General features: G+C 48.3%; 1 protein-coding gene across 4 annotated transcripts in view; it reads right to left on the reverse strand.

Annotated features, from left to right (window-relative positions):
* Positions 1-1,900: 1,900 nt before the first annotated feature.
* LOC123756533 (uncharacterized) overlaps positions 1,901-20,470 on the reverse strand; it is a 319,015-nt gene continuing 300,445 nt past the window's right edge. For all 4 annotated transcript variants that reach the window (XM_069331349.1, XM_069331346.1, XM_069331347.1 and 1 more), the window contains exons 9-10: positions 15,325-15,483; positions 1,901-2,861 (exon numbers count right to left, since the gene is read on the reverse strand). In XM_069331349.1, the coding sequence (XP_069187450.1) occupies positions 2,665-2,861; positions 15,325-15,483 (356 nt within the window). In that variant the 3' untranslated portion in view covers positions 1,901-2,664. The remainder of the gene's footprint in view (positions 2,862-15,324; positions 15,484-20,470) is intronic.

Consider the following 20,470-nt stretch of genomic DNA (forward strand, 5'->3'; position numbering starts at 1 on the left):
AGCCTAATTTTCAGACAAAATTGGGGTCGTAACTCAAAAAAGTCGTAAGTAAAATTCGTAAGTTGAGGTTCCACTGATTGTATCATCCTTTGCAGATGACACTAACCTTTTCATAAGAGTAGACAATATAGAGAACACAGCAATCCTCCAATTCGATGTTAATTAAGTCATTCAATGGGCCACAGAAAATAACATGATGTTTAATGAGGAAAAGCTCCAATTAATACACTATGGGAAAAAATATCACGGCAGAAACCACATATAAAATGCAGCCAAATCACACTATTGAAAGAAACAATGTCAACTTTTTAAGACATTAGTGATCTCTAGAATGGAATACTGTTGCACACTAACAGCCCCATTCAAAGCTTGAGAAATTGCTGACCTGAAGAGTACTCACCTAGTTGTGCTTGCAGAGGGTGAGCTCTGGCTCTTTGGTCCCACCTCTCAACTGTCAATCAACTGGTGTACAGATTCCCGACCCTACTGGGCTCTATCATATCTACATTTGAAACTTTGTATGGAGTTTGCCTCCACCACATCACTGCCTAATTCATTCCATCTGTTAACTACTCTAACACTGAAAAAGAGTGTGCAAAGATCTTTTACTGCTAGAATCCACTCAATAAAACATGTAAATTATTGGGACCACCTAAAAATTTAAAATCTGTATTCTCTAGAGCACTTCTTAATACTATGGAATTACCAAATTTGTGGCTAGTGTAGAGTCTGATGGCAGTGAGCATGAGGTGTAGCGGGGGTGGGAGGGAAGACAGTGAACCTCTGGGGAGGCTCATCCTCAGCTTCATGGTCAAGTGGCGTTATCGATGTGTAGCTGGTTTCAAGAGCGTTTCCATTCCCAAAGTCCAGCCTGGTACCAGGTTTGTCTGGTGATGTGATAACTTGATCTGTCAAGTTGTTACTTGCCATGGACCTAAGGCCCTCATATCCATTACATTGCTGATCCAAGAGTGGTTATGACACCACTACACAACTGTAGGGCAACCGTTGGGAATGGGAATGTGGCTTATATGGAGTGCCAAAACTCCATCATTCTTTTAGGTCTGAGAACAGAGTCGTGTGATCCTGAACTGATATCCCTTACCAGAAAATTGCTTGATGTTTTTGCCATTCAAATCGGGCTCCAGAGTGAGGGGGCAGGATGGCTGAGATTGCAGGTAACCTGAGCTGCCATCTGGTGATGGTCAGGTGCATCACGATCAGGGTATTTACTCTCACAGTAACAATAGTTGGCCTTAGTTCACTTTGGATGCTTAATTTCCTTTAAGTAGTCACTTGTGTTGTTGCACTCATGCGTCCTGGTGGGTTTTCTGCCTGATCCCCCGATTTGCTTGCCTCATAGTTAGCCAGATTCTCATCTTGGCGTCTGATAGGTAATAGATGGGTCTCAGACATCTGGAGTTATGCATCAAGTCTTGATGATACCAGAGCTACTGAGGACTTGGTAGTTAAAAGGGGTATTTAATATATTTCAATACTATTACAAGTTGAGCCTGGACCATAGGCTGGGCCTTGGGGAGTAGACAAACTCCCCAAATCCCCACTCCAGGAATGTTTGGCTTTTCCCATTTCATCCTGTATATCCTTATGCTTACAAATAGATTTGTAATACATAAACCTAAGTTATTGCATAAATATTTTAATCTACAAACATTTTGAGCACCATTTGCACCCATGTTACTATTCATATCTTCCATTACAATTATACTTGAAATCTTTGGTATTGAACATATCTTGTTATCTGAAACTATCCCCACAAACTCTTTCCTTCTCATAAAGTAAATATAAACCATTAGAGAACATGTAAATCATGGACTAAAAAATAAAAAAAAAAGTCATGACGTAAATATACATTGTAAAGATAAGACAAATGATAATATTTTAGACATTGTGTGGCTTCTTTATTTCTGTTTTATGGTATAATCATAAAAGATAATACTGAGTTGGTATTACAGGAATTATGGAAACATTTGTAAAATAACATGCTGCCTCTGACAGAGGATGAAATTATGAGGGACTAATTTTGTCAAGTTTTATGTTCATATGGGAATAACAATATTATACATTGATAAATGATCATAACAAACACTGAACTCAACACAATTTTGACATAAAACTTAAAAGTAATGCCATTTATCCTTTGCACAACTAGATAGAGGAAGAGTCTGACCATTTTGCTTATTATTCGAACACTAATTTTCCCTCTAATATTTTTTCCAATGAGACAAACACAAGCATTCTTTTCATGCTTCATCTTTCTTTACACACACTTCATACACAACACATATTCATTCATATACATATATTTATATATATATAAAAAACTGCACAAATCTACATACAGTGAATATATACATGCACATTACATTAGATGCAAATTTCATTAAGTAGTACATAATGATATTGAGGTCCATATAAAATATCAAAGCAATACTTTGCACATTTTTGGTTTCATTACTTTGTCAGAATATAATTATTTAACATTAAGTACACACTAACACACTGAGCAAAAGACAAAAATAATCATTCAAAATTTTTTTTTTTAGCATATGTACAATGTCTACAGTTGTTTGGTATAAATAAATTTAAAGATAACTGGGCTATACAGTTTATAAAGCTTCTATAAAAGCCCTACAAGGACAACTAACTATAGAATAACTGATTGTTGTTATTTCTGCTCAAGCTTCGTGGATTTGTGTCACTGTCTTGGCGTCTGATCCCGGGCCTAGTAGTGTTATATCGGACAACATCTTGCGTTGGTTCCTGAGGTGAGGGCGATCTTCCCAAAGAGGATCCCAAAGCAACTTGCATATCCAAGTCTCCATCTATATCGTCTATATCTGAAATAAAATAATTACAAATTAAACTACAGTATTTAAAAAATTATATACACTGCTGGCAGCTAGCTTTGTGTGGTGGGGGAATTGTGGTTTACAGTAATGGCATTGGACATGCTGGAATGTACTGACCATGCTGACTAATACAGTACAGTCCATGACAGTTATGCCATATACTCCTTAATCTGAAAGCTTATTGTTCCCATAGAAGCTAATGCCCAACAGTGGACAACATGTGTCTGGTAAGGAGTATAGTGGAAAAATAGAACATTCAGTATGAAGGTGACCTTGCTAAATCAGTCGGCTCCTCAGCATTTGGCAAGAGTTATGAAGGTAATGGAGGGGTAAAACCCCTCTTGGTCCTTAGGGTTGTCCTCAAACTCCTTAATGGTTACTTATACAATTTGTACTATATCTATAAATCTCTGAAGTGTAATAATAATCCAGACCTCAAATGATTCCTAGAAGGTTGTAACACAACCCATTGACACCACGAGAAAGAAAATATTTATTTGGTATTCCAAGAGACTCAGCTAAAGCAAAACTGCCATAAAAACAAACAGTTCTAAATTGTGGGATGACCTTTCAAATGCAACTAAACACTACTTATTTCAACCAACTTGGAGAAACTAAGAAATACCTAGTAGACATCATGTAGCAAAATTCACTCATTTCTTCATAAATAAATCAATTTGTGTTTGTTGTATTATAGCTACCTCTAAAGCTACAGATTCTTTAATGGCCTTTTGAACACATCAAAACCCAGGTGCAGCCTTCAAACTCACTTCTCTGTTAAGGTAGAACTAGAAGACCTGCCCATAATAAATCCTCCAATTACAAAGGGCTTGCCAGGAACATTAGGCACAGGGTCCGCTCACCGAATAATATAAACAGCATAGGGGCAAATGCGGCTGTTAGGGGTGCAAATGCCACACCATATAAAACCAGCGTTGAATGTAATGAAACGCCATTTTCTGGGTGAGACCCGGAGGCTCCCCGGAGCTTATCCATGCTGATATAGATATATTTGACTTTGGCATCAGTCAGAGTGAATGGAGTTCTTAGGCCTACCAGGGACCATAAGCCAGAGCCTGGCCCCTTCAGAGAGGCTCAAGGAGCAAATACCTATAGAAATGCAAATGTGATTTGGAGCATTCTATGTCAGCCATCGACTGGGTCAGTCACCCAGAAAGGTAAGCATCTAAAGGTTACCTCTAAAGGTAAGAAAGGTAAGGAGGGAGGGATGCCAGGGAGCCTCTGGGTCTCACCCAGAAAATGGCATTTCATTACATTCAATGCTAGTTTTCTGGGGAAAGCCCCTTCAGCTCCCTGAAGCTACTTAGCAAAAGACAAAAAACCAGCGTTGAATATAATGAAACGCCATTTTCTGGGTGAGACCCAGAGCCTCCCCGGAGCTTTCCCAGGCTGATATGCTAATGTAAGACTTTGGCATCAGTCATTTGTATGGAGTTCTGTGGGCCTACCGGGGACCACGAACCAGAACCCTGCCCCCTCAGAAGAGGCACAAGGAGCAATGGCCTATAGAAACCCCCGTGTGATTGGAAGCATTCTATGTCTGCCATCGACCGGGTCAGGCACCCAGAAAGGTAAACATCCCAAAACAAACCCCTATTCTGGTGAAAATTGCTACAAAAAGCCGAACAAGTGGATAGAACTCGCCAAAAGAAACGAGCAAACGAGCATGATATCACACATACCCACACCGCTGTCTGCGCAGCTCCACCCTCCTAGGGAGGGGGAAGGGGGAGCCCCAGACCCCCGTGCCAGCCATCCACCCTTCAATTCTGAAGCTGGACATCAAAACACACAAAAAAGTACCAACCAGCGGGAGGGAGGGATGCCAGGGAGCCTCCAGGTCTCGCCCAGAAAATGGCATTTCATTACATTCATTGCGGGTTTTATGGGGGAGCTCCTTCGGCTACCCAGAGCTAACTACCCACAGAGGAAAATAGAGGGACCTACCCGGGAGGCAGTCGCTACTCACGCCTCAACCCGAAGTTGAGACAACTGGCTGCAACCGCCGACCCAAAGCGACACAGGCCTGACTAAGCCCAGGAACGTTCACCAGGTAGTGTGCAGCCAAGACCCTGTTCAACCACCAAAAGTCCCACGCCCGAATGTCAGCCCAGGACATGTTGCCAAAGATGGCAGGAAAAGCAGAGAACTTATGCACGTCATGGGCACAGGGATAGACCGCAGGCTGGCTAGCCTTAATAACCTTGTGGACGACCTGGGAGATCCGCACTCACAAACAGGGAAGGAGGGAAACTGGATCAACCCAAAGCGTGTCCCCGAACACAGAAGCCGCAGCGCGCAAATAACGGCGGAGGGCCGCTAACGGACACAAAGGATGAAGCACCCCCGGCCTGACCAACCAAGCATCAACAACCCAAGGACCCTTTTGGAAAGTAGCCGTCTCATTCTTCGCCAAAAAAGGAGATGGCTGTAGACAAACAAACCAAGCACCAAGACTGAAAGAGTAGAAACCCCTGTGCCGGAGGAGAGCATGAAGCTCCCCAACCCAATCCCCAGAGGCCAATGCAAACAGGAAAAGAGCCTTCGAGAAACAATCCAGAACTGAAGAGGTCACAACAAACCAAGGAGAAGAGAGAAAGGAGAGCACTCTGTCCAATGACCAGGAAGGCTCATGTGGCGCATGAGAAAGCTGGATGTGAAATAATGCATGAGACAGCTTACGAAATGGCACTGAAGTAACATCAATTCCGAAAGCAAGCTGAAGCGTCACCGCCAGCACCGCACGATATGAAGCGACAGTATTCGGCATAAGATGACGGTCCAGGAACAACCAAGAGAGAAAGACAACACCACCTGAACTGAAAGTGAAGCACAACAACAAAGAGTCAAAAAGAACTGGAAGGACTGCCAGGAAACTTCATACTGCCGCCAAGACAAAGCCCGCAGGTGGGACACTAACAAGGAAGCCACCTGATCACCATAGAAATGATGATAAACTCGCTTAAAAAATGCCATATGCAAAGACTCTAAGAGAAGATCGAACCAGCCACGTGACGCACCGGTCCAATCTGCTAGAAGAGGCAGAGAAAACCTCCGGGTTCAGACACCGAGCAAGCAGCACCTGAAACCACGGCTGGGCCAGCCACCACGGGGCCAAGAGGACTACCCTGGAAACACAAACCGTAACTGTCTCTATTTTCCGCTTGTTACAACTTGTAATAAAGTTGTTACATCTTGGCTTAACGTGTTTATGATGTATTAGAACGTTGTTACAACTTGCTATATTGGTTGTTATAACTGGTTAGGAGGTGTTAAAACTTGTTCGAACGTTGTACCAACGTCGTTGTTTCGGTGTGTGTTTGGCGGGTACCCACCCCTAGTATGTCTCCAAGTAAGTCAAGACCTGGAGCAACAGCTGAACCGGGGTAAAGAGGTATAGGAATCCCCACCACGACCAGTCCTGGCATAAGGCATTGACCCCGATGGCCTTGCAGTCGGGAAAGGGCGCCACATACAGAGGAAGACGCTGCTACCACGCCAACGCAAAGAGGTCCACCTCGGGGCACCCAAAAGTCTGGCAGAGCCAACGGAAGGAGTCGGCGTCGACTGTCCATTCCATTGACAGGGGAATGAAACGAGACAGGCTGTCCACCAAGTTGTTGGACACTCCCCGAACGTGAACTGCCTTGAGAGCAAAACCCTGAGAACTCGGCAGACGAGCCACCCGAAGTGACCAGCACCAAAGAGCCAAGTACCGCATTGAACCCCCTTCAGTTCAAGCAATGAACCACCGGGGAGCAGTCCGAATGGAGCCAGATCGTCGATGCATGGGCGACCCGAACCCTCCGAAGAGCAAACCACACTCCCGCGAACTCCCGCACCGTGCTGTGTGCCTGACGGAAAGATGAACCCCACCATCCCTGGCCGGGCTGGTGAGCACTGGTCACAAAGCCCCAGCCGAGAAATGACTTGTCCGTAAACACATCGAGCAAGGGCTTGAGCAAGCGCCAAGGCACTGAACCCCGAAAAACCCGAAGAAGAAGCCGGCAATGCAGCAGCCGATGCAAGGCCCCGAGAGGCCGAACCCAGTGATTGCGAGAGAGGCAGAAGGGACGTCCCCAAAGGAACCAGAACAGCCGACGAAGCCAAACCCGACCCGGCAGGTAGACTATCATCACAAAGTTCAGGCTCCCGCACAAACCCTCAAGCAACCGCCGGGTGACCCAAGAGCCACCCGGATGACCCAGGGTGGCTTCTATGACTACGGTCCAAAGAGACAAGGAAGTGGTCCGAGAGTCCCACACAAGACCTAGCCAGGTCTAAACCTGGGAGGGAACCAGATGGGACTTCCTCCAGTTAACCAAGAACCCAAACCTGGTGAGCTGGGAAAGAACCAAATCCCTGGCTAGCAGACAAGAGGACCGGCTGGGAGCCCAAACCAGCCAGTCGTTGGGGTAGGCCAACACCCTAACACCTAAAAGACGCAGACGGGCCATGACAACCTGGGTAAGGCGTGTGAACATGCGAGGTGCCAGGTTCAACCCGAATGGGAGACAATGAAAGCAGTAACCTTGATGCCCCACAACAAAACCGAGCCAGTCCCTGAACCCCGGATGAATCGAGATGTGCCAATAAGCGCCACGGAGGTCCAGGGACACCATCCACAAGCCCGGTGCCAACAGGAGCCAAACCTGGAACAGTGTAGTCATCTGAAAGGACGGGCAATGAACCCAGGGGTTAGGACAGAACAAGTCCAGAATGAACCTCAGGTCTGCACCGTCTCGTTTCGGCACTGGGAACAGACGGAAAACCCATCTGAGAGATGTCATCATTTCAACCACGCCCATGCACACCCACTCCAAGATGACCCGACAGAGCAGGGGAAGAAGTCTGCCCCGCCAGCCCCGAACCCCTCTGAAAGAGGAGGGCCACCCAACGCCACCGCAAGCCAAAGGAACAACCCGAAACGCCCACAAATCGTGAAACCATGTGTGAGCAAACAGCGCAAGCCTTCCCCCCATTGCCCCATCAATGGGGCGAACTGCAAAAGGGCCAGCGCTCTTTACAAGACCCCGAACCTCGCACAGAGCGAACACCGTGCCGACCTGACAAAGGTGGGTCCGATAACGGGGCCGGACCCAAAACTGGCACCAGCGGCCTACCTCGATAAGAGGAACCCCAAGCCCTGGCACAACCCTTCTGGGAAGGCCCCCCTCCCCCGTCCTCGGGACCCCCAGAGAACCAACAAGTCAGAAATAGGACGATAACTAGCCGAAGCAGCCTGCAAATACTGCGCCATGGCAGAATCTGCGAAAAGCAGAGGACAAAAAGGAGAGGACATCCTAAGAGCCAGGGGCCAGGCAGATTCCAGAGAGGAGGCAAGCATTGCTTGTCGACACGTGAGCCGGGAAGCATAAAAAAGAGAAACCGCATCTCGCAGGATCGGCGCAAAGTGCTTCAACAAGGCAGCCAACGAGCGAGCCGTCGAGCCCAAGGCACCGGACCCAGGAACGGCCCTAAGCATCCCCACATCCTCCTCAAGTTAGTCCGAAGGAATCTCCAAGAGGGGAAAAGAAATGCAAGTCCAAGGCCAAGAGGCCATGGGCGCGCACGTCCTCAGCAACCTGCACAGCCGAAAGGGAGGGAACCTGCACATGGAGCTGTACTACGCCAACATCCCGGGGATGGGCAGGGGCAAACAAGCACTCATTGAGGTGCTCAAGGTCACTCCCCCTGGAAAAACCTGAACTACTATCGAAGCCTCGTGCCACTCCAGCGTGCAGGAATGACAGAAGGAATGCCAAGCCTCCAAAGAAAACACAGGACAGTTTGCCAGCCAGGACGACTCCGGTACCTCATAATGGACCCAGAAAGGGAACGATGTCCCAAACCTGAAAGAAGATGGATCCACTACAGAGGCAGAATCTGGGTTGCGCAGGAGGTGAGCTGCAAAAGCCGCCCGCACCGCAGATGGTTAGATACCGGAAACCCAAAACCTCCAAAAGACAGAACCGACACACCCAGGGGGACATAGAACCGAACCCTGGGAGGGGCAGACACCAAATTCAATTCGTATGCTGAGAGGGAAAAAGAAAACCCCACTCCTTGTAACAGTAAGCCCCACTCAGAGGGCAGAAAAACCCAGGCGGGGTCCAACGAGGCCCAAGGCCCCCAAGTCTGCCCCTCCCCCACCCCAAGATCCTTCACCGCAAGACCCGGGGCCGAGTCATCACCCAAAGCATCAGCCTCAAAAGAAAAGGCCGGTGCAGCCATGTAAGTTGGATGGAAGGGGGCTCACTGGTCAGACCCGGAGGCTCCAGCAGGGAGATCGGACTTGAATGCCTCCATTGTCACACCAGAAGGACCATCCACCGAAACTGCCCGAGTCTCAAGACCATCTAAACCCTGCCCCGACTCAGAAACCCTCAAATGTTTCGGGGCCGGAAGCAGGGGGGGGGGGGGGGAGGACCAGAACAAACCACAGTAGGGGAAGGATGAGGAGTGTGGACTGAACCAAGGCCAAAGCGACCATCACCACCAAGTCTGGGTCTCTATAAGCAAAACAGGGCAGCCTCAGGGCATCCGGGTGAGCAACCAACCTAGCACGTTGCAACAACCTAAAGTGCACATGCAATGCCTGTGCCGCCTGTACCCGCAGAAGATTATCATTGGACTGCGTAAACTGAGTCACTAGCAACCAACAAAACTCGCAGGACTCTGGGTCGAAAGTGTCATTGACCCAACAGGCAGCATGACGGACGCAAAAACAGTGAGAGTCACCCAGAGGCAAGGGGACCGAGCAATCCTCGAACTCGCCCAAGATGAGGGGGAACTTGGGGGACACATCCATTGGACCCACGCACCCCTTTAGGGTTTCCCAGGGTTCTGAGATGGAACTCACACTCAGGGAATCCCTGGCAAGGTACTGCTAACCGGCACCCTAAACTACGAAGCAACTTTCTAAAACTGAACCTCAGGGACGTGTACACTCACGGGCACCTAGCATGGGGTACCACCAGAAGAGAACCGAACATAGGTTAGGTACACAGGGGCAAGAAGCAAGGCAGACCCCCCCTTCACCAGGCATAAAGAAAAAGAAAAAGAAAACCTTGCATGAGAACAATGTACCCAAAAGGAACAAAGCCGGCCGCTACGAATGGCGAAAACAAGCTGCGCAGCACCCTGTGCCCCTTACCAATGCAAACTGCCTCTTACCCTAAGGTAAACAATGGAGGCAAAACCCCCAAGCACCCAAAGGGCGGTCAAAAAACCGAGCAGTAAATGGGCCCAGCAGAGGCAGGACCCAAGGAACTTGTGGAAGAAGGCCCCAAGGGCAGTACTTACAAGGTACCTAGGGATGATAACCTTAGGTGCATGCAGCTCGAGTACTGTAGAATATCTCTTAGGTCGTGTACCCCTGGAGGACAGTCACCACACGCAAAGTACAGTGCTCAAAATCATTGGAGCCAAAGAGCCAGAGCACACGACCTCAGCCTCTAACATCAGCCTTAGAACTGAAGGGTGGATGGGTAGCGCAGGGGTCTGGGGCTCCCCCTTTCCCCTCCCGGGGAGGGGCGAGCTGTGCAGACAGCGACGTGTGACGTCATGCTCGTTTGCTTGTTTCTTTTTGGGGAGTTCTATCCATTTGTTCGGCTTTTTGTAGCAGTTTTCACCAGAATAGGGGTTTGTTTTGGGATGCTTACCTTTCTGGGTGCCTGACCCAGTCGATGGTAGACATAGAATGCTTCCAACCACACGAGGGTTTCTATAGGCCATTGCTCCTCGTGCCTCTTCTGAGGAAGCCAGGTTCTGGCTCATGGTCCCCGGTAGGCCCACAGAACTCCATACACATGACTGATGCCAAAGTTTGATATTAGCATATCAGCCTGGAAAGCTCCGGGGAGCTGAAGGGGCTTCTCCCAGAAACAGGAAGGACTTACCCAGGAGGCAGTCGGCACTCACCCCTCAAAGCGAAGTCGAGACAACTGGTTGCAACTGCCGACCCCAAAGCAACACAGGCCTAACTAGGCCCCAGAATACTGACCAGGTTGTGCGCAGCCCGGACCCTGTTCGACCACCAAAAACCCAGCGCCCGATTGTCAGCCCAAGACATGTTACCAAAGATGGCAACAAGAGCACCAAATTTATGAACATCATGGGCATGGGGTTAGCCTGCATGCTGGCTAGACCAAATAACCCTGTGGATGACCTGAGCAACTGAAACCCTGGAACAGGGAAGAAGGAATACCGTTTCCGGACACAGAAGCCTTGGTGCGCTAATAACAGTAGAAAGCCGCAACTGGACACAACACATTATACAGCCCCCGACCTGACCAACCAAGCATCAACCACCCAAGGACCCCTCTGGAAAGCAGCCGTCTCATTCTTCGCCAAAAAAGAAGGAGACGCTGCAAATGAACAAACCTATCACCAGAGCCAAAAGAGCAAAACTCCTGTGCCGGAGGAGAGCATGAAGCTCCCGACCCGACTCCCGACCCCAACCCCCCAGAGGCCAATGCCAAAAAGAAAAGAGTCTTGGAGAGACAATCCTGAACCGGAGGGGGCCACAACAAACCGAGGGGAAGAGAGATAAGAAAGAACCCTATCTAACGACCAAGATTGCTCAGGTAGTGCATGAGTATGTAGGAGGTGAAACAACACCAGAGACAGCTTGCAAAATGGAAGTAACCGAAAGCAGAAGTAACATTGATGCCGAAAGCAAGCTGCAGCAGCTCCGCCAGCGCCACATGATACGAGACAACAGTATTCAGCATAAGATGATGGTCCTGAAACAGCCACGAGAGAAAGAACAAGACCACCTTAACAGAGAGTGAAGCATACCTATGAAGAGACAAAAAGAAATGGAAGGACCGCCAGGAAACTTCATACTGCCGCCGAGACAAAGCATGTAGGTAGGACACCATTAACAAAGCCACCTGATCACCATACAGATGGTGATCGACCCCGAGTCAAAAATACCAGACACGAAGACTCGAGGTGAAGACTGAGCCAGCCATGTAACGGACCAGATCGATCATCTGAAAGAGGCGAAGCTGCAGAAAAACCCCTGGGTTCGGACACCGAGCAAGCAGCACCTGAAACCAAGGCTGGGCTGGCTACCAAGCCTAGAGGACTACTCTTTCCTAGTAAGTCTCCAAGTGAGCTAGGACCTGGAGTAACAGCGGAACCGGGGGGGAAAGTTACTGGTAACTCCACCTCGACCAGTCCTGTTGAAAAGCATCAACCCCGATGGCCTCACAGTCGAGGAAGGCTGCCACATATACCAGGAGATGCCTCGACCATGCTGGCGCGAAGAGGTCCACCTCCGGGAGCCCCTATTTCTGGCAGAGGTAACTGAATGAGTCGGCCTCAACCATCCATTCCGAGGACAGGTGAATGAACCAAGACAAGTCATCCACCAGGATGTTGGACACCCCCCAAATGTGAATAGTCAAGAAAGCCAAACCCCGAGAACTCGACAGACAAGTTACCCAAAGCGACCATCCCCAAAGGGCCATGAACTGCATCAAACCCCCCCCTCGGTTCAGGCAATGAATCACTGGAGAGCAGTCCGAATAGAGCTTGATTGTTGATCTGCGAGCGACCCAAACCCTCCAAAGTGACATCCACACAGCCTTGAATTGCTAAAAGCTGAACACACCGGCAAATGTCCACTCACGGGGGCCTAGAAGGGGGATACCACCCAGAAGCATAGATATATATAAACCTAAGTTATAGATAGGGGCAACGAACCAAAGAAAGACCCCCCACCAGGCAGGAAAACAAAAACAAAAGAAAAACCCTGCAAGAGGGCAACATACCCAGGCGGAACAGAGCTGGCCGCTATAATAGGTGAAAACTAGCTGTGCAGTACCCCCGTGTCCCTACCAGTGCAGACTACCCCCTTACCCTAAGGTAAACAAGGGAGGAGAAAACCTCCCAGCACACTCAGGGCGGTTAATTACCAAGCAGCTAGAGACCAAGAGAGGTAGACCCCAAGGTGATGTGTGGATGATAACCCCAACCCCCAAGGGCGGTACTTACAGGACACTTAGGAAAGGGAACCCCTAAGCACATGCAGCCCGAGTACCTGTGAAGATTACTCCCAGCTCATGCACCAACCTGAAGACGGCTCTATGACACAAGGCTCTGTGAACACGCACTGAGAACACGAAACAGGAGCTGGAGTCATACGACCAAGCCTCAAACACATCAGCCTAGAACTAAGGGTGTGGGTAGCCGGCGTGAGGGGTCTGTGTCTCCCTCTTTCCCCTTCCAGGGACAGGAGAGCTGCGCAGATGGTGGCGCGGCAACATGGTGAGATCATGCTTGTTTGCTTGTTTTTCTTTGGGGCATTCTGTTCACTCATTTGACTTTTAGTAGTAGTTTCAACCAGAATAGGGGGGTTTGTTTTGGGATGCTTACCTTTCTAGGTGCCTGACCCAGTCGATGGCAGACATAGAATGCTCCAAATCACTTGTGCATTTCTATTGACCATTGCTCCTCGTGCCTCTCTGAGGGAGCCAGGTTCTGGCTCATGGTCCCCAGTAGGCCTAAGAACTCCATTCACTCTGATGCCAAAGTCTAATATATCCTTATCAGCCTGAATATGCTTCCGGGAGCCGAAGGGGCTCCCCCCAGAAAAAGCACGCAAATCCTCATTGTGACTTATACTGTACTGTAATCCAGACTACCCCCCATCCACAAAGTCTCATAGAAAGTCAGAGACATACACTGCTAAGGGAGAGGCGTCTTCCACTGAAAGCCAGCTGCCCAGACTCACCAAAGGCAACTCTAGGCAAGGGCTACACCAGCGAATACCTAGAAATTATCACTTTAGGCACATGGTTTCCAAAGAGAAGAGAAGAGGTAATCATAATCCACACATGAAGTGAGGTTACCTTGTGTTGGTTCCATGGATCAACATCCTTATGGCCCAGTCCAGTCTGTCTAATTACCCAAAGCTACCCAAATTTACTCAAAGCTACCCAAAGCCTCCTAGCATTATGTATGTACCTTAATGTAATGAAGAAATATGATATATTTACTCACTATATTGTTGGTGTTGACTGTAGAACACGAAAAAACATATTTTTACTCTAAAATAATATAAATTTATAACAAAATTAGATGAAACTAAGTGGCATGAGAGGAGCGTGTGGAGCGACCTATTCAAGATGATCAAATCATTCAAGATATATTGTTGCCCACAGGTTATATTAAGTTGGGTTTGGATAGCTTAGGTTTAATTAGGTTAGGTTAGATTAGGTTAGGTAAGTTTGGGTAGGTTGGTTAGGTTAGGTAGGTAGGTACAGGAGGCTCATATGCCAGCAAACATTGTCGCTTGGACCGTCGACTTGCTTTGGCGCCACACCACCTTATTTTCATCTAATTTTGTTATAAAATTATACTTTTTGAGAGTAAAAATATGTTTGTCATGTTCTACATTCAGCACCAACATTATAATGAATAAATATATCATATTTATTCATTACTAACGTAATGGTAGGACGCTTTGAGTAGCTTTGGGTAATTAAACGGACCCGCCCAGTCTCTGAGTATGCCTCCTGGTTGGTGGTGTGGTCAACCAGACAGTTGAGCATAGCTGCTTGCAGCATGACATATGAATCATAGCCTGGATAATCAGGCTAACACACAATAGCTATGAAAAAAACATTCACACAAAAAAACAAAATACATAAGCAAATGGCACCCTCCTGCAACCCCCTGCAATATAGCCAACACTTTTCTGAAAAACCAGGACTTGAAGAGCAAGTCGAGTGCAACAACAAATGTCATAGATGTCAGTGCCAGGCAAAATGACTGAGGTTCGTGACTTGGGGATTGATGTGAAAAGTGTGCATTTCTCTGATGGTGCACAGGTGGAATTAATGAGAGAAATATTTCACAACCGGGGTGATTCATTCCTCTCGGGGCTTTGCCATTTTGTTTTCTATGCTTTATTTACCATGCAGTTTGTATGTTTTGGTCTATTCTTTGTTAAGGTGATCTTGGACTCAATTGCCCTCGTGTCTCCTTAGAGGGTGCCAGATTTTGCCCTCCGGTCACTGGTAGGCTTGCAATGACTCACATGGGTCTGGCATGGAATGAATTGGGTGCAGCTTGGCAGATAACCATCACCAAGGCATCACCAACAGACGCTCCCCTCCCCCCCCCCCAAAAAAAAAAAAAAAACTGCAAATCATTTGCTAAATTTCTTAAACTAATCATATTTGTTAGCTTCCTGTATAATATTGAGTGTTACCCCAATTATTTAAAATTATTTACTTTTAAATTTATGCTTGAAATGCTGTTGACACTGAAATAACATTACAGTATTGACATTGATCCAACATTTCCAACAATAGCATATGCCTGCTGAAATGAGTTTCAACATATCTAAATTAAAGATCCACAAACTTTTATCACAAATATATAAGTATGCAAGGAACTATACAAAATACTGTACCTGTTGCAAATACAGAAGTGAGGGGATCATGCATCATCTTGGCCTCTTTCTTGGCTTGATGTCGTTCAATCAGCAAACGTCCCACAACCACGATCAAGAATAGCAGCAGACCCACACACAAACCCACCATCAAGTAAAGGATGAGCTTTTCTAAATTCCCTGAAACACCAAGTAAGGATTCTTGTACTATTAAATTAATAGTGTGTGTTTACAAACCCATTGCTCATTTCTATATTCATATCTGAATAGCAATTAATGTCTCCTCCCCAAACTTGTACACATCTTTGAGTACCAATGTCTGACTGTGATGTTTACAATATCTGTTCAAGTACCATACACCCAGAAACACCACTACATACAAAATTTAGTATAAGATGCTGCCAGTCAAAATCATTATTTAATATTTAATATTTATTAAACATTTTTTAATATTCTTGTTTTTTACTCTAATTATTTTATATTTACTCCATACTCCCATGTTCCATTGTACACTGGCTTTGCCTGTGTCCTCTAGTATAAACTTTATTTTTTCAGTGTACCTGAGTGTACCTCTAAGTAATCTACCTCATTTTTGTTTTAGTATAACTTTAGTAAGTAACTATAGTGTAATTATATTATTAAAGTAAGCTACAGGTATTGTTTTATAGAATTATCAATTGTTATTTGCTATTATTATCTCATTTAAGCGATCTTCATTTCACATTATTTGTTTCTATTATATATGTATTTGCATATCTTTCTCCTTTTTTTCTGTTTATCATAATTATTTTAAATTTTTAGCAGATTTAGTAATTTACTGCTCTGTACTTGCTTTCCTTATTGTACCTTGACTCAATTGCATCCACATGCAAGCTGATATTGATCCTGAACAAAATCTATTATCTCAAATATACAATAACCAACACACTGATCATCACCATTGCAAGTATTACACAGCACACCAGGCAAAAAACAAACTCTAAAATAACACTTGCTTATCAGTTTTAAACCAAAATGTCAGATCACTTGGTAAACAATTTGATGATATAAATGCACTACTCTCAGCACTAGGTACTGAACTATCGTTCATTATTTTAACTGAAACCTGGCTAAGTCAAGACCAAACCCAACTTTTCAACTTATCTGGTTATAGAACCATTCACAACTGTAGGCCTAACAAAAAACAGCGTTGAATGTAATGAAACGCCCTTTCTGGGCGAGTCCCGGAGGCTCCCCAGAGCTATCCAGGCTGAATGGATATGTACAACTTTCTGGCATCAGTCAATGCATGGAGTTCTTGCCTACCGGAGACCACGAGCCAGAATCTGGCCCCCTCTAGAAAGGCACGAGGAGCAATGGCCAATAGAGACCCCCACTTATGATTAGGAGCATTCTATGTCTGCCATCGACCGGGATAGGCACCCAGAAAGGTAGGCGCCCCAAAACAAACCCCTATTCTGGTACACTATTGAGACTGAAGACTGAACAAGTGGACAGAACTCCCCAAACGAAAATTAGCAATCAAGCATGACGTCATGCTTTACGTCAGGCTGCGAGCAGCCACGTCCAACAGCCTGGTTGATCAGTCCGGCAACCAGGAGGCCTGGTCGACTACCGGGCCGCGGGGACGCTAAGCCCCGGAAGCACCTCAAGGTAACCTCAAGGTAACCTCATCATGTCGCTGAGTCACTGTCACCCCAGACCCCATTGTCAGCGACTCAACCGTTAGTTCTTAGGCTGGATGTCAAAAATGTGAACACACCGCTGACCGGAAGGAGGGAGGGATGCCGGGGAGCCTCCAGGACTCACCCAGAAAATGGCATTTCATTACATTTAACGCTGGTTTTCTGGGGGGAGCCCCATCCGCTCCCCGGAGCTAACTACCCAAAGATAAGGAAAAACAGGGACTTACCCGGGAGGCGATCCGTCCTCACTCCTCAACGCGAAGTCGAGACAACTGGCTGCAATCGCCGACCCAAAGTAACGCAGGCTCGACCAGACCAGGAACATTCACCAGGTAGCGAGCGGCCAGGACCCTGTTCAATCTCCAAAAACCGCTGGCCCGAATGTCCACCCAAGAGATGTTGCCAAACACAGAAGCCAAAGCAGCAAATTTACGAACGTCGAGGGCCCGGGAAAAAGTCACTGGCCTGGGATTCGGGCCAGTGACTCGAATCCTCTGGAGTGACATCCACACCCCTGCAAATTCCAGTACCGTGCTGCAAGCCCGACGGAAGGACAGACCCCACCGCCCCTGGCCGGCCTGGTGAGCACTGGTCACAAAACCCCAGCCAAGAGACGACGTGTCATTGTACACATCAAGGGAGGGTTCGGGAAGGCACCAAGGCACCGAACTCCAAAAATCCCGAAGAGGAAGTCGGCGACGCAGCAACCGACGTAAAGCCCCCGGTGGCCGAACCCAACGATCGCGAGAGAGGCGGAAGGGCCGGCCCCGAAGGAACCAGAACAGCTGACGAAGTCACACCCGACCCGGCAGGTAGACTATCATGGTAAAATTCTGGCTCCTGCACAAACTCTCGAGTAACCGCCTTGTGACCCGAGAACCCCGCAGAAACGGGTGAAGGTGGGATCGCAGGCGCAAGAGCCGCTGGAGGAAGAGACAAGGAAGCAGTGCGAGCGTCCCAAACTAGACCTAGTCAAGACCGAACCTGAGAGGGAACCAGATGGGACTTCCTCCAGTTCACCAAGAACTCAAATCCGGCAAGCTGGAAAAGAACCAAAACCCTGGCTAGCAGACAAGAGGACCTGCTGGGAGCCCAAACCAGCCAATCATCGAGATAGGCCAGCACCCGAACACTTAGCAGATGCAGGCGGGTCACCACGGCCCAAGTAAGGCGTGTGAAAATGCGAGGTGCCAGATACAACCCGAAGGGAAGACAACGAAAGAGGTAACCTTGATGTCCCACAACAAACCCGAGCGAGTCCCTGAACCCCGGATGAACCAGGATGTACCAATATGCGTCCTTAAAGTCCAGGGACACCCCCTCCAAAAGTAGACGGACCTAGGACAGCGTAGTCATCCAGAACGAGGAGCACAAAACCCACGGGTTCAGATGGGACAAGTCCAGAATGAACCGGAGGTCCGTACAGTCCCGTTTCGGGACTAGAAACCGGTGGGAAACCCACCTGAGGTACGACGTTGTTTCGACCATGCCCAAGCAAACCCACTCCGAGATGACAAAGACAGAACGCAGGAGAAGAGGCCTGCCCTGCCAGCCCCGAACCCCCAAGGGAGGAGGAGCCACCCAATGCCACCACAGGCCACACAAAACGACTTGAAAAGCCCACGAATCGTGGAAACAGGTGTGAGCAAACAGGGCAAGCCGCCCCCCCCCATTGCCATATCAACGTGACGAAGCGCAAAAGGGCCGACACGCCTTGCGAGAACCTAAGCGATGAACAGTGTAATCCCCACGCCGACCAGAAACAGCCAGAACCGTAGGCTGTGCCTGCCCCGAATCTGGCACCAATAGCCTACCATGATGAAAAAAAAACCCGAGCCCTGGCACGACCTTCCTGGGAAGGCCCCCCACGAGCCCCCAGGAGCAACAATTACTCAGACATAGGCCGACAACTAACCGAGGCCGCCTGCAGGTATTGCACCACAGCAGACTCAGCAAACAGCAATGGACAAAAAGGCGAAGACAACTGAAGAGACAGGGCCCAAGCAGATTCTAAGGAGGAAGTCAGCACCGCCTGCCGACGTGCGAGGCGAGAAGCATAGAACCGCAAAACGTCATCATGCCAGAGTGGCGCAAAGAGCTTCAACAAAACAGACGATGCCCGCACCACAGAGGGCAGCACACCAAACTCAGCAGCAGCCCCAAGCGCGCCCACATCCAACTCAAGACAGTCAACTCAACAACAACTCAACTCTTTGAGGACAACTCAAGGAGGGAAAAGAAACACAGGGCCGAAGTAAGCAGGCCACATGTAAGCAAATTCTCTGCCACCAAGGCAGCCGAAAGGAAAGGAACCTGCACATGAAGCTGCATGACACAAACATCCCGTGGAAGGGCAGGGGCGAACAAACAAGCATTGAGGTATTCGAAGGCGCCCCCAGGAAAACCTGAAACACCAAATGAGTCTCTCACCACTCATGCGCGCGGGACCGACAGAACATGTGCCAAGCCTCCAACGAAAAAAGAAGACAGTCTGCCAACCAGGACGACTCCGGAACTTCATAAAAAACCCAGTACGAACCAGAAGAGCCGTACATGAAGCAACACGGATCCATCACGAAGGCATAATCCAGGGCATGCAGGAGGTAAGATGCCAAGGCTTTCCATACCTTAGAAGGCGAGACCTGGGAAGCCGAAAACCTCCAGAAAAACGGAACCGAAGAACCCACGAGGTCATGGAACCGAACCTGGGGAGGGGTGGACTTCATATCCAATTCATATGTGGAGGGAGCGAAAAAGAACCCCTCTCCTTGTAACACCAAGCCCTGCTCGGAGGGCAGAAAAACCCAGGCGGGGTCCAATAGGGTCCAACCCCGGGAACCTCGCCTGAGGACCCAGGGCCGAGCCGGCCTCCACACCCCTCCACCTCCAAAGAAAAGGCGGGAGCTGTTGAAAAAACAGGAACAAAGGGGGCCCACTGGCCAGACCCAAAAGCTCTGGCAGAAGGACCAGGCTCGAATGCCTCCGCCGCAACCACAGAAGGGGACACCCCCAAGACCGCCCGAGTCTCAACACCAACTAGACCCTGCTCCAACTCCGAAACCCTCAGATGCTCAGGACCCGGAAGCAAGGGAGGGGGCGAAATGAACTACAGAAAGGGAAGAACTAGGAGGGGTGGACAGAACCAGAGCCGAAGCGATTCCCACCCCCAAGTCCGGGTCCCTATAACCAAAACTGGGCAGTCTCGGGGCATCCAGGGCTGTAACCAACCGAGCTCGTTGCAGCAACCTAAATCTAGCACGCAACTCTGTAGCTGCCTGCACCCGCATATCAGTATCAGAGGCTTGGGTGAACTGGAGTATGTACAGACAACACATGTCGCACGACTCCGGGTCAAAACAATCACTGACCCAACAGGCAGCATGGCGGAGGCAAAACTGGCGAGTGTCACCCTGAGACAAGGGTCAGAGCAACCTTCCAACTCGCAAGACGTGAGGGGGACTAAGGGGTCACATCCATCGCAC

The sequence above is a fragment of the Procambarus clarkii genome, chromosome 25 (assembly GCF_040958095.1).
Source record: "Procambarus clarkii isolate CNS0578487 chromosome 25, FALCON_Pclarkii_2.0, whole genome shotgun sequence".
Lineage (NCBI taxonomy): Eukaryota > Metazoa > Arthropoda > Malacostraca > Decapoda > Cambaridae > Procambarus > Procambarus clarkii.